Below are 14882 nucleotides of genomic sequence, written 5' to 3' on the forward strand. Positions count from 1 at the left end.
TAGTAGGTGGGGTTAGGAATACAAGAAGGAACCGTTTCTTACACCACATGAATTGATATTTTCTCTATGAAAGGTTTTGGGGTCACTGAAAATTTATGAAATTTTAATTTAATAATAAATTCCAGGTAAAATAAAAATCTCCTTAAATGAAGGAAAGAACAAGAGGTTCATGGATGTTTCCTTCATTCCTCACTAAATTAGCACATTTTGGCATCTTTGAAGGAACACTGGCTGTGAATAAAACATTTGGTGTCAGTGACCCCAAGAAGAAATACTCCATTTCACATTGTGTCTATTGTAGGTGAAATGTAATGATCCTTTTGAAATTCTCAGCAATGATTTACAACAGCATACACAAATTGGGGTGTCAAGTCATGGAGTGAAGCTATAAGGAGAAATCCACACCAGCAAGCTGAGGTGCTCTCTTCTTGGACAAGGGTCTTCACACTGGTCTCAGGGCCTCTGCTTCCTTATGTCGGTCCTCACACAATAGCAGGGCACTGGTTTCTGATCAGGCCCTTCACGTATTTGTCATACAAAATAGTCTAAAATACAGACGTGACTGTTTAATGGGTGTTTTATTTATAGGTAGCTTACAATTTTTATATTATTTACACACTCGAGTCATTCATCGGTCCATCTTCCCTTTCAATGAAAGCAATGCAGTGGTCCTGACCCAACAAGGAAGAGCAAGTAGTCCTGCTCATTTAGGACAATTCCCCGAGGGCTTCCGAACAGCAGTGCTTTTGGAATCCGTCTGACCTTCTTCTTCTTCGCTCAGATTTCCACTTGGCTTCATTGCTAACTTGGGGATGTGATGGCTTCTTCATTGTCTGTGGCGATGAGTAAGGTCATTCTGTTTACAAGTCAAGAAGAGAGGGAGGCCAAGCTCCGGCTGTCAGGTCATATACTTGGCTTTGCTCGGCACTCCGGAGCTGGAAGCTGCAGAGGCAGCAGCCTGACTGCCTAGAAACAGAGGGTCCAAACAAGCCACTTTGGCAGCGAAGAAGGAATGAATGCAGTGGAGAACAGCAAAGAGATTTGAAAACTCCAGCTCCTGAAAGGGACAGAGAAATGAGTCACACAAAATAAAAATCAATTTCCTTGAGATAAATGAAACATAACCACACTACTAGATGATAGCTAGACCTTCTCTTTAAAGTGCAATAAACTTAACTAGAATCAAAGATATCTAATGTATGGCAACTGCATGCACTTTTGTTCCATATGTTAATTTCAAGTGTAGATTTACTTCAAAATACACTGCTCCAGGAGCTAGAAGGACTTAACATGATTGTCACCCAGGAGAGTCTTTTCAACATTGATCAATGCTGCACAGAAATACACTTGGCCAGATTAAAATTTTACTCTTGATAAAGTGTAAACAAAGAGAAGCAGTAGATTTAAAAGTATTTTTATCTCTTTAGAAACAATTCAAATGAAGAATTTGGACTAGAATGATTAACAAGTACTCTTCACTATTCTCTAGAATCAATTGCTATTTGCTGTTGGACAATGAATATGAAATACTGAAAGCAAGGGATATGAATGTTTTCGATGCTATAAGCCAAACGGTTCACTTCTAAAATATAATATGTGCATGCATTTTAAATTTAATTAATTTTGATTATCATACTTGGTTGTTAAATCAAAGCATCTATTCAATGTAGGCGAAATAGCTATGAGGTCAAAGTAATTCCCTTCATGACTTTGGGAGTTCTTAGTTTCCGATACTAAGTATTAAAACACCAGAGCTCTGGTTTAAGTATTTTAAATTCCTAAAATGACTCCACCTAGAAGGCATTTTAGTTCCTGGGTCATTGTGATTTCAGGAGCCTTATTTTAGTAACCTGCCTCATGTCACTGTGAGGTGTTACTGGTCATTCAGCAGGTTTCCTCTCGTCACAATTCAGTCCACAAAAGAGCCCCTTCACTCTCTGTGCAGCTAGCTCATTTTACACACAGGTTTTGAATGTGTTCAGTGTCAACTTATAAAAATCCACTAGGTGTAAAAAGGTGGAAAGGCTTTGGAAAACATGAGGTGTGCTTTCTGTACTCTTGGTAAAAGGGAGAATACAATTGAATGTTGCAACTGGGCAAAAATACAAGTAACTTTTTCTCAAAAATATATTTGCCACATCTCTGTTAAACTGGAAATTATAACCTGGTTGTCAGAAAAATAAATAGTCTAAATATGAAGACATTTGGGAATGATTAATATTTTTATACCTTGTCAAGATTATGTCAATGATTTGATGTAGTTGGCACTTTAAAATTTTTACACCTATTTTCAGCTATGGGGTAGGCAAGAAATTAAAGGCAATCAGAAGAAAAAGCAGGAGGCAGAGATGTGCTTAAGTTTAGCCTTTGATTCCAACATCAACTCATCTTTCTCAGCTCAGTGGTCACCTTTGGCCATCACATCCACTCCTAAGGCTTTGATTTGCATTGCTATATACACAAATAACACTCTTTTTCTTATTTCCAATGTAAATTCTAGACTTTCAGGTCTACCTATCTACTGAGTATCCACAGATAATGTCCATCGAGCCATTTACCATCTCCTTGGAACAGAGTTCTTCTGGAGCCCATGAATCTCACTAAGCATAACTCTCCTCAAAATGTAATCATTCACTCAATGAATATTTATTGAGGGTTTACTATGCATCTGGTCTTTTCCTTGCTGAAAAGACAGAGTAGTAAGCAAAGCAGACAGAAAAAATGTCCTTCTGGGAGTTACAGTCTTGAGCAGGATACAACGTGGAAGAGCATAAACAAATTAATATTTCTGGATATAGTGATAAGTACAGTCAAGAAAATAAAGCATGGACAAGAGCAGAATGTAGGGGGAACTGTGGGATGGGAAATCCATGTTGTCATGAAGGCAAAACCTCAAGAGAAAAAGAAATAAACCATCTGGATGTTTGTGCAAGAAACACTCTAGGCAGAAGTCAATTTCAGAGGCCCTGAGACAGGAGATATTCTAGGAGAGCTTGAGAAAAGCCAGGGGCTGTTGGTACTGGGATGGAATGAACTGAGTGAATAATGGGGGTTTCCCAGGCAGCTCAGTAGTATAGAATCCACCGGTCAATGCAGGAGACACAGGAGATGTGGGTTCGATCCCTGGGTGGGGAAGATCTTCTGGAGAAGGGAATGGCAACCCTCTCCAGTATTCTTGCCTGAGAAATCCCATGGACAGAGGAGCCTGGTGGGCTGCAGCGCATGGGGTCAGGAAAGAGTCAGATACAACTTAGTAACTTAGTTACATAGTAACTTAGTAACTAACTAAACAATAATAGGTCCAGAAATGAAGTCGAGAAATAAGGCAGGGCATTCGAGCCCTTTATGAGCTTTACTCCAAGTGACACGGAAAGCCACTGGAGATTTCTGAGCACAGAGTGACAATAATTGGTATTAAGTCTTAAAATGATAAACTCTGTGTGAATATGATAGAAAGAAAGAAGGGAAGTTGTAAAGTTTATCAACTAAAAAATGTGTGGGATTGAAAGTAAACTTGAGTCAAGGACGATTTCAAGATATTTGGTTGAATAACTGAGGCAGGTTTTGCAAATCATATATCTGATGAGGGCTTAATATCCAAAAATAAAAGAATTCATATAACTCAACAGCAAAAAACAACACACTCTGATTAAAAAATGAGCAGTAGACATGAATAGACATTTCTCTCAAAGAAGATGTGTAGATGGCCAGCAGGTACACGAAAGGATTATCAGCATCATCATAAATGATCAGCATCAGTGACATCAGAGGCATGCAAACCAAGCCCACAATGAGATACCACTGCACAGCTGTTGGAACTGGTTTCACCAACTCAGGCAGCTGTAGTCTTACAAAAATTGCTGCCAACTGTTTTCAGTACATACCTCAGTGAACAAGGTCTGTGTCACATCGAGTACTGACAAGCACTGCAAATGGGCTTTACCAGGGTAATTACCATTTTTCATAATCAGATAGTTCTGGGGGGGTCAAAATTCACTTTATCCATTTTCAAATGCTTTCATGATTTTTTGCAATTTTGGTTTTTTTTATAATGAGAAGATAACACCATACCTGATTATTTTGAGTTACTTTGCCTCCTTAGAAAAGCTTTCAAGTATATCTTTATTCTTAAAATTTTGATTTTCAAAATGTTTTTACTTATATTAAATAAAAATGCAATTCCATTTCTTCAATAGGTGAATGGTGACTTTGGGGAAAAAGAATAAAAAAAAAGGCATCATGCCCTCGACATGTTCCCTCTGACAGTTGCTTACTTTGGAGGCAGTTAACATATATTTTACCTAAAAAATACCAGGTTAAGTTTTCTAGTTTACTAGATTAAAAGAAGTTGGGATTCTTAACATATGTGGGTAAATAAAATTCAATATCCCTATGAAAAATATAAGAGGTTTGAAAATAAATTATGCACAAGGAGGAAAACATTCTCAGTGAGAAATAAACACGACTCTGAACCTTTGGGGATTCCCAGGAGCTTAGGAGCTCTTTTCAAGGAAGACAAGTATCCAGTGTGGAGTTCTCCTTCATCATGTATTCATTTCCTTGCTTCAATCAAGCGTTTGAAATAAAGTTTTAGGTAAGATCAGAGTTATGTAAATCTCACACACAAACACTTGACTCATTCTCCCCATTTACTTCCAGCCACTCCAGTTTCTTCTACACTATAATTTTGGATAAAATCGGTCGTATATAAATCACACACATGCACATGCGCACACAAACACACACACACATCATCCCCACTTCCATCCCCATTCACTTCCAGCTGCTCCAGTTTCTACCTCAGTATGAGGCACCAAACACCTTTGATAAAGGACCTCATTACAAGCAGGAGCTGCTCCGTCCTCATTTTTCTTCTCCAGAATCTAAACAACTGGGGCTCTGGGAGTTCACAGTGAAAGGAGATTTCTAGAAAGCCTCTGGTTCCGGATGCCAGAAAGAGTGAGAAACTGAACAACAGGCTAGCTAGGAAGCTGATCTTTCACTTTCTACGCAGAGGAAGATTGTCGGCCCCAGTCCCTCCTGGATTTGGCTTTGTGAATATTAAACTTCCTAGTTCATGAACCCTCCAAATGCCACATAGGAATCAGCTTAGACGATGAGTCATTATCTTCTGAAAGGCCGACTTCAGCACATCATGCATTCTTTAGTAAGGTCTCTGGCACGTGCTGACTCAGCATATGAAGTGTTCCCTTCACCGTGTTCTATACTCAATCCTTACCTGCAAACCAGGGAACATTTCATCCTGAGAGCAATCCTTCTGGGCAGACACTTTTATCCACAATTTATAACCAGAAAATGAAGATTTATAGAGAATAGCTGGTAAGTAGCATTACTGGGATCCAATCCTCAATTTCAGATTTAAGTCTTACTAAACCTTGTATTATGTGGGAAGTTCTCTTGGGGCCATTTGACGTCTCCGAGACCATGGAGATTGGAGGCAGGAAGGATTTTGGGAAAAAAGTCTGTTTAGAGATGTTTCCAAACTCGGCTCTGTTCCACTAAATAAAAAGCTATTTTCTTTTTCCTTCTCTTATTGTACAAAAAGTACTACCTTGGCTGCCAGACGTTAAATCCAGTAATTTAGGATTAATATGCTGTATACACTAGTTTGTGAAAGATTTTAACATGTTTCCCTAGAGGGATGGTCATGAATTTCAATGAATAAAGCGACAACAATGCCTTTAGAAGGCAGACTATTTTTAAGTCTGGGAATTCTCTGACTTCTTGTATTACATCAAATTATAATTTAAAAATAGATACATAAAAATAATAATGAAATGCTAAAAATAGTAAGCAACTATGTGTGTGTGTGTGTGTCTGTGTATATATATATATTTTTTTAGCTAGAAAATTTACGTACGGTCAACAATGAGAATATGTTAGTAATCCTTGATGAATTAGTATCTATACTAACATCATAAAAACAGCACTTTTAAAAAAGTACCCAGTAATAATAAATAGAGTTTTTAAATTAATTATCAAACAACTGCAATATTGCTCATTACTTCAATTGGGAACCACCTTCCTGTTCTACTAGGAAAGTTCTGGGAATTTTAATGAGGCTTTACTAAGCGTTCTGAGTAATGAAGTGAGAATTTATGAATTTCTACTTTCAGAGAAAAAAAAATATAACCAGTTTTGGTATTATAACATTGCCTTTGTATAGCCATAAAACAAGAAAAGCAACAACAAAAACAAAAAACAAAGTATATTTCCCCAACTCTTGTCCTTTTTCAGTATTTCTAAGACTTTTCACAATGAAAAATTTAAATACTATTTAGAACTTTTAATCTTGTAACACGCACATCAACTCAAACAATCATATTCCCCAAATAGACAATATCTCTTGTGAAATAAGCTCTCATTCTAATGTATTTGCCTTGTAACCTGGGATATATTATATATTATGAGAGTATGTCTTATTTAAAGCTGTCTACTTATCACGTACAGCAAAATCTGAGTCCCTTTACTAAACCATTTCATCATTTTTTTTAATACAGCTTTTTGATGATATCTTAGACATATAAAACTATGTGTTTAAGGTGCATGAGTTGATGTTCTGATAAATGTATGCACTGTAAAAAGCTCACACAAACTAATTCATATATCACAACCTCTAAAACTACTAGAGTGTATGCTAGGGGTGGGTTACTGACTACCTATCCTTGCCGCAAATGTCAAGTATTTCATATCATTACCTACCATCACTGCATTACTCATTAGGTCTCTATTAATCTTGTATAACTTGAGCAAACTCTGAGAGATAGTGGAGGACAGGGAAGCCTGGAGTCCTGCAGTCCATGGGGTTGCAAAGAGTCAGACACGACTTAGCAACTGAACAATAACCACAAATCTTGCTTAAGGGAAACCGATACATTTTCAAGATACATATTTCACTTAATTTGGAAAAATATCCAGAAGTGGGATTGCTGGATAATGTGGCACCCCCTATTTACCTCTTTAGAGGAATCCTCATACTGATTTCCCTAAGAGTGGTACCAATTTACATTCCCACCAGAGATTCACAAGGGTTTCCTTTCTTCTTATCTTTGCCTACATTATTATCTTTGTCCTTTTGTTGATGGTTGCCCAAATTGGTGTAAGGTGATATCTCACTGTGTTTTTGAATTGTGTTACCCTGAGATTTAGAAATATTGAGCAAATTCTTATATATTTGATAGCTATTTACATTTCTTTTTTTTGAGAAGTGTATATTAGACCCTAGCTCATTTTAACTGTGTTATTTGTATCTTGGTATTGAGTTGTATGAGTTCCTTATATATTTTGGAAATTAACTCATTATTGGATGCATGGTTTGCAAATAAAATTTTTTCATATTAGTTAGAATGCTTTTTAAAATTTTTCTTTGCTACGCAAATCATTTTAATTTAATGTACTACCACTTGTCTGTTTTGGCTTTTGTTGCCTATGCTTTTATATCATATATCATATTTTGAATCATATCCAAAATATTATTGTCAAGACCAGTGTCAAGAAGTTTTTCCCTATGTTTTCTCCCAGGAGTTTTATTGTATCAGGTATTATGGTTAATACTTTAGTTTTCTTCTTTTTTATTTCTGTGTTATCCATTGTAATGTCTCCTCTTTCATTTCTAAATTTGTTTATATGAGTATATCTCTTTTTTCTTTATCTAGCAGTTTTTGAGTTTTATTTTTCCTTTTAAAAATATAACTTTTAATTTGTATTTAATAAAAGTTTTAATAAAATAAAAGTTTTAATTTAATAAAATTTTAATAAAAAATTTAATAAAAGTGGGGTATTGGAGTCTCCTTTTGCTGTTGTTCATTTGGTAAGTGGACATCAGCAGATGGTCAATACCAAAATCAGATTGATTATATTCTTTGCAGTCAAAGATGGAGAAGCTCTATACAGTCAGCAAAAACAAGACCAGGAGCTGACTGTGGCTCAGATCATGAACTCATTGTTGCCAAATTCAGACTTAAATTGAAGAAAATAGGGAAAACCACTAGACCATTCAGGTATGACCTAAAAACCAAATCCCTTACAGTCATACAGCAGAAGTGGCAAATAGATTCAAGGGATTAGATCTTATACACAGAGTGCCTGAAGAACTATGGACTGAGGTTCCTGACATTGTACAGGAGGCAGGCATCAAGACCACTCCCAAGAAAAAGAAATGCAAAAAGGCAAAATGGTTGTCTGAGGAAGCCTTACAAATAGCTGAGAAAAGAAGAAAAGCGACAGGCAGAGAAAAGGAAAGATGTACCCATTTGAATGCAGAGTTCCAAGGAATAGCAAGGAGAGATAAGAAAGCCTCCCTTGGTGATCAATGCAAAGAAACAGAGGAAAACAGTAGAATGGGAAAGACTAGAGATCTCTTCAAGGAATTAGAGATACCAAGGGAACATTTCACGCAAAAATGGGCACAATAAAGGACAGAAATGACATGGACCTAACAGAAGCAGAAGATATTAAGAAAAGGCAGCAAGTATACCCAAAAGAACTATACAAAAAAGATCTTCATGAACCAGATAACCACGATGGTGTGACCACTCACCTAGAGCCAGACATCCTGGACTGAGAAGTCAGTGGGCCTTAGGAAGCATCACTACGAACATAGCTAGTGGAGGTGATGGAATTCCAAGTGAGCTATTTCAAATCCTAAAAGATGATGCTGTGAAAATGTTGCACTCAATATGCAAGCAAATTTGGGAAACTCATTAGTGGCCACAGGAGTAGAAAAGGTCAGTTTTCATTCCAATCCCAAAGAAAGGCAATGCCAAAGAATGTTCCAATCACTGCACAATTGCACTCATCTCACAACCTAGCAAAGTAATGCTCAAAATTCTCCAAGTCAGGCTTCAACAGTATGTGAACCAAGAACTTCCAGGTGTTCAAGCTGGATTTGGAAAAGGCAGAGGAACCTGAGATCAAATGGTTAACATCTGATGGATCATAGAAAAAGCAAGAGAATTCCAGAAAATCTTCTACTTTATTGATTATGCCAAAGCATTTGACTGTGTAGATCACAACAAACTGTGGAAAATTCTTAAAGAGATGGGAATACCAGACCACCTTACCTGCCTCCTGAGAAATCTGTATGCAGGTCAAGAAGCAACAGTTAGAACCAGGCATGGAACAATGGACTGGTTCCAAATTGGGAAAGGAGTACGTCAAAGATGTATATTGTCACCCTGCTTATTTAACTAGTATGCAGAGTACCTCATATGAAATGGTGGGCTGGATGAAGCACAAGCTGGAATCAAGATTGCTGGGAGAAATATCAATAACCTCAGATATGCACATGACACCACCCTTATGGCAAAAAATGAAGAAGAACTAAAGAGCCTCTAGATGAAAGTGAAAAAGGAGAGTGAAACAGCTGGCTTAAAACTCAACATTCAAAAAACAAAGATCATGGCATCCGGCCCCATTACCTCATGACAAATAGATGGGGAAACAATGGAACCAGTGAGCGACTTAATTTTCTTGGGCTCCAAAATCACTGCAGATGGTGACTGCAGCCATGAAATTAAAAGGAAGCCTTGAGGGAAATTAAAAATACACTGAGTTGAATAAAAATAGAAATACAATGTATAGAAGTTTGTGGAATGCAGTCCTAAGAAGGAAATTCTGGAATTAAATTTTTATATGAAACAAAAAAGTTTTGAGTCAACAACTTTAAAATTCCACCTTGTGAAATCAGAAAAAGAAAAAAGAAAAGCCGTATAGAACCAAAACAACCAAAAAATAAGTAAATAATAAAGGTGAGAACAGAGTTCATCAAGTATCACAGAGCTCAACTGAGGAAATAAAGGAGAACTATTAGTTCTTTGAATAGTCTCTAACAAGATTGACAGATAAATAGAAAGAAGGTACCAATTATTAACATCGGGAATGAATTAGGGATGCTATTACAGAATCTGCAGACTTCAAAGTGACAATAAGGAAATACTATGAAAAAGTCTATACACATAAATTTGACAGCTTAGATAAAATTAACGAAGACCTGGAAAGTTAAAATTACCACAAATCATCTGATAGGAATAGATAATTTGAATAGTTATCTACTAAGCAAGTTGAATTCATAGTTTAAAAAATCCTCAAAATGAAATCTCCTGACTGACGTGGTTCCACCAGAGAACTTCACTAAACTTTTAGGGAAGAATCAACAACAATGGTATACAATATCTTTCAGAAAATAAAAAATGAGGAGGAACATTTTCAACTCATTTTATAAAGACAGCTTGTTCCAATGCCAAAAGTAGGCAAAGACAGTACCAAACCAACCAGCCAACAAAACAAAAAACAACAAAAAAGCCCCTACAGACCAATGACTCTCATAGAAGTAAAAGCAAAAGTAATTAAAATGTTGACAAATAAAATTCAGCAACATATGTAAGAAATTCCATTATTCCAATCATTATTAAGTAGGGTTTATTCCAGTTGTAAGACAGGGTCAGTATCTGAAAATCCATTAATATATTCCATTGCATTAAGAAGCCAAACAAGAAAACTGACATTGTTATATTAATTGATACTCATTGACAATGAAACCTTTAGAAAAATATGGGACCTAGCTCAACCTGAGAAAATAATTCTGTTAGACCACTGACTCAGCTGGTAAAGAATCCACCTGCAATGCGGGAGACCTGGGTTCCATCCCTGGGTTGGGAAGATCCCCTGGAGAAGGGAAAGGCTACTTACTCCAGTATTTGGACACAACTGAGCAACTTTCACTCACTCACTTGGTGAAAAGCTAAATGATTTTCCCTAAAATAAGGAACAAATGAAGAATGTCCATACTCATTACTGGTATTCAATATAGTATTTAAATCTGTAGGCAAGAAAAAGATAGCAATGCTATATGAATCTAAAAAAAGAAACATCTTTCCTTATTTCCATATGTCTTAGTAATCTATGTAAATAAACTGGAAGAATTTTAAAAAGCATAAATAGAAACAAAAGACCTAGAACTAATAATACATATATATGTGTGTGTATATATATATATATACATGTTTCAGGATACAATGTAAATATATAAATGTTAATTATATTGCTGCATATTAGCATTAATATTTGGAAAATGAAAAATTTTAAGATGTTTATATTACCTCAAAAAAAAGGAATAAATGGTTTATCTAAGTTTAACAAAATATGCATAGGATCTATGTAATGAAAACTACACAATACTGAAGAAATAAATCAAAAGTTCAAAAAAATAGAAAGATAGTCTGTTTTCATTGCTTTAAGAAATCAGCACAGTAAAAATGTCAATTCTCCTGAAATTGATATCTCTCATGCCCTCCCTCCTGAAGGGTCACTGAGATTATCCATGGATATAAAGAGGGTAATTCTGAAACGTCCATGGAAACACAAAGAAACGAGAACAACTAAAGCAGTTCTGAAAGATAACCATAAAGTGGACAGAACCATCCGTTTCAAGGATTGTCATTTAGCTACTGTGTCGGAGAATGGATGATACTAGCAAAGTGACAGATGCAAAAATGAACCAAGAAGTAGTACCACAGAGGTAGGACCAGGTGATTTTCTGATGAAGCTGCTAAAATAATTCAACAGAGGAAGAATAGTCTTTACAACAAATGGTGGTGTTGTAACTGGATAACTGCAAGCAAAACAGAGAAGGTCAGTCAAACCCCCCAACCTATAGGAAAAAAAAGTAGACTCAGATGTATCATATATTTAACTGTCGACGGCAAGCCTATAATACATTTTGAATATGGCATAAGAGAAAACCTTTGGCCCTTGTGATGTGCTGAAGAATTTTTTACATGACACTAAAATCATTATTTCTAAGAGAAAGAATTGATAATTTGGTTTCTAAAAATCTTTAAATTTCTCTGCAAGATACACAATACACTGTTAAGAAGATGAAACACAAATTACAAATTGGAAGAAAATATTTGCAAACATTACATCTAACAAATCCTCGTATACAAAATATTGAATTGGCCAAGAAGTTTGCTTGGGTTTTTTCCGAACTTCTTGGCCAATCCAATATATAATAACTCATAAAACTCTAAGTAAAACAAATCACAAAATACAATTTGAAAACAGGCAGAAAGCAGGAAGAGATGTTTCACCAAAGGGGACATAAATACTTAGAAAATAGTCACATAAGAAGTTGTTCATCACTGCTAGTCATTCAGTTCGGTTCAGTTGCTCAGTCATGCCCGAGTCTTTGCGACCTCATGGACTGCAGCAAGCCAGGCTTCCCTATCCATCATCAACTACCAGAGCTTGCTCAAACTCATGCCCATTGAGTCGGTGATGCCACCCAACCATCCCATCCTGTTCTCCTCCTGCCTTCAATCTTTCCCAGCATCAGGGGCTTTTCCCATGAGTCAGTTCTTTGGACCAGGTGGCCAAAGTATTGGAGTTCAACTTCAGCATCAGTCCTTCCAATGAATATTCAGGGTTGATTCCTTTTGCAATTGACCTATTTGATCTCCCTGAAGTCCAAGTGACTCTCAAGAGTCTTCTCCAACATCACAGTTTGAAAGCATCAATTCTTCAGTGCCCAGCTTTCTTTATAAGCCAACTGTCACATCCATACATGACTACTGGAAAAACCATAGCTTTGACCAGACAGACCTTTGTCAGCAAAGTAATGTCTCTGCTTTTTAATATGCTGTCTAGGTTGGTCATAGCTTTTCTTCCAAGGAGCAAGTGTCTTTTAATTTCATGGCTGCAGTCACCATGTGCAGTGATTTTGGAACCCCCTCCCCCAAAAAAAATCATTGCTAGTCATTAGGGAATGAAAATTAAAACTATGATAAAAACTCCTGAAAAGAAAAGTAGTGACCATTCCAAACGCTGGGGAGGCCATAGGGAGACTGAGTTTCCGGTACATTGTTGGAGGGAAAGCAAAATGTCACAGCTACTCTGCACAGTGATTTGGCGTTTTCTTTAAAACTAAATAAACATTTTCCATATGACTGAGCAACTGGCCTCCTAGGCGTTTATTCCAGAGAAATAAACTCTCATGTCTACACAGTGACTAAATAATGGACCAGGAAATATTAAATTAAATGAAATAGAGACAGTTATGACTTGCCTGTTTCCAGGCAAGCATCAGGTTAAGCCTTAGGAATGCTGGATTGTAAGACACATTCCTCACACTTACACATTCTTGATCTAGTGAAGAAGGCACAGTGGTGAATAACGACCACAGGTGGACGCCAGTGTTACAGCGACATAGAGTAAGAGCACATGTATCATATAATATGCAGGAGAAGTTTCTGTCCCTGACTTGGGGTTCCTGTCTCTAACCCCATTAAATTTTAAAAATTAATATAAATTAATTATCCAAGGAATTTGATAAGTGACACACACTTGGATTATGGTCATACATTTGAATTTCTTAAATGTAGACAGGACGGTTTACATATATAAGTAATCACCTTTACTAACTGGTCTTCTAATAATAAAACTGCTATTTTTTAATACTTCCTGTATGTTTATGCTACGTTCTTTTAAGATGAAATCACTCCTGAGTGATTTATTGTCTTCTGTATGCCAGGTACCATGGGTATTTATTCCTTACATTTTTTCCTGCAAGGCAGCAGTCATAATTTGGTGATGAATTGCCCAGGTCATGTAGCTGAGAAATGGTAAAAAAGAGAGTTTTACTCAAGTTATTGTTCAGTCACTAAGTCATGTCCAACTCTTTGCAACCCCATGGACTGCAGTACGCCCGGCTTCCCTGCCCTTCACCATCTCCCAGAGTTTGCTCAACCTCATGTCCATTGAATCAGTGATGCCATCCAATCATCTCATCCTCTGTAGCCCCTTTCTTCTCCTGCCTTCAATCTTTCCCAGCATCAGAGTCTTTTCCAATGAGTCGACTCTTTGCATCAGGTACTCAAAGTTACTTGATCTTAATTTTCTTTCCACTGTATTGTGTTGCCTATTCTGTCATTTAGAAAAAGTGAGGAAATGCTGAATTCTCAAGTGACATCAGTTTATAAGTTCTGTGATGTGATATGTGCTGGCATTCTTCCTGCTTTCCTCCTGTGAAGGAGCTTCTGATTACTGCTCTCAAGTTACCGTGATAAACAAAATAGCAACTGTACTAGTTTTAATAGTATGTGGACTCGGTGGTATTGGCAGAGGCAATGCACACCAGAATGGCTAAATGATTCTATAGAGCAGGCCGCTGTTCTGACTGGCTGGTTTTAAAACAGCATCCGTGATTAATTTGGTATTTTCAGTATCACCCATGGAGGTCTTTTTGTTCCTCATTTAATAGAAGGAGGTGGTGACTTCGAAGAAGTATGGCAGTTCACCAATGGTCAGTCTGTCTCATTGGCTTTGAAACTTCTCTTTTCACTACTCAAAAATTACTGCCTCTAAATTTAAGGAGGAGTACCTGGTGGCTCAGACGGCAAAGAAAGTGAAGTTGCTCAGTCGTGTCCAACTCTTTGCGACCCCATGGACTGTAGCCTACCAGGCTCCTCCGTCCATGAGATTTTCCAGGCAAGAGTACTGGAGTGGGCTGCCACTTCCTTCTCCAGGGGATCTTCCTGATGCGGGGATCGAACCCGGATCTCCTGCGTTTCAGGAAGTCGCTTTACCCTCTGAGCCACCAGGGCTCAGTGAGACAGCAAAGAATTTGTCTCCAATGCAAGGCACCCGAGTTTGATCCCTAGATTGGGAAGAACCCCTGGAGGAGGGCATGACAACCCACTTCAGTGTTCTTGCTTGGGGAATTCTATGGACAGAAGAGTCTGGCAGGTTATAGTCTATGGGGTCGCAAAGAGTCAGACATGACTGAGCCACTAACACTACTAAGTTCAAGGAAAAACATTCAATAAATAGCTTCTGAAACTATTTCTTATTAAATGAATTTATGA

At 37.2% G+C, this 14882-nt stretch overlaps 1 protein-coding gene across 6 annotated transcripts in view; it reads right to left on the reverse strand.

Moving 5' to 3' along the window:
- Window positions 1–559: 559 nt before the first annotated feature.
- Window positions 560–14882, reverse strand: part of SNTG1 (syntrophin gamma 1) — a 377579-nt gene continuing 363256 nt past the window's right edge. For all 6 annotated transcript variants that reach the window (XM_081497977.1, XM_081497973.1, XM_081497978.1 and 3 more), the window contains one exon: window positions 560–1057. In XM_081497977.1, the coding sequence (XP_081354103.1) occupies window positions 899–1057 (159 nt within the window). In that variant the 3' untranslated portion in view covers window positions 560–898. The remainder of the gene's footprint in view (window positions 1058–14882) is intronic.

Source organism: Giraffa tippelskirchi, chromosome 6, assembly GCF_054371585.1.
Source record: "Giraffa tippelskirchi isolate mGirTip1 chromosome 6, T2T-mGirTip1v1.2.pri, whole genome shotgun sequence".
Classification (NCBI taxonomy): Eukaryota; Metazoa; Chordata; class Mammalia; order Artiodactyla; family Giraffidae; genus Giraffa; species Giraffa tippelskirchi.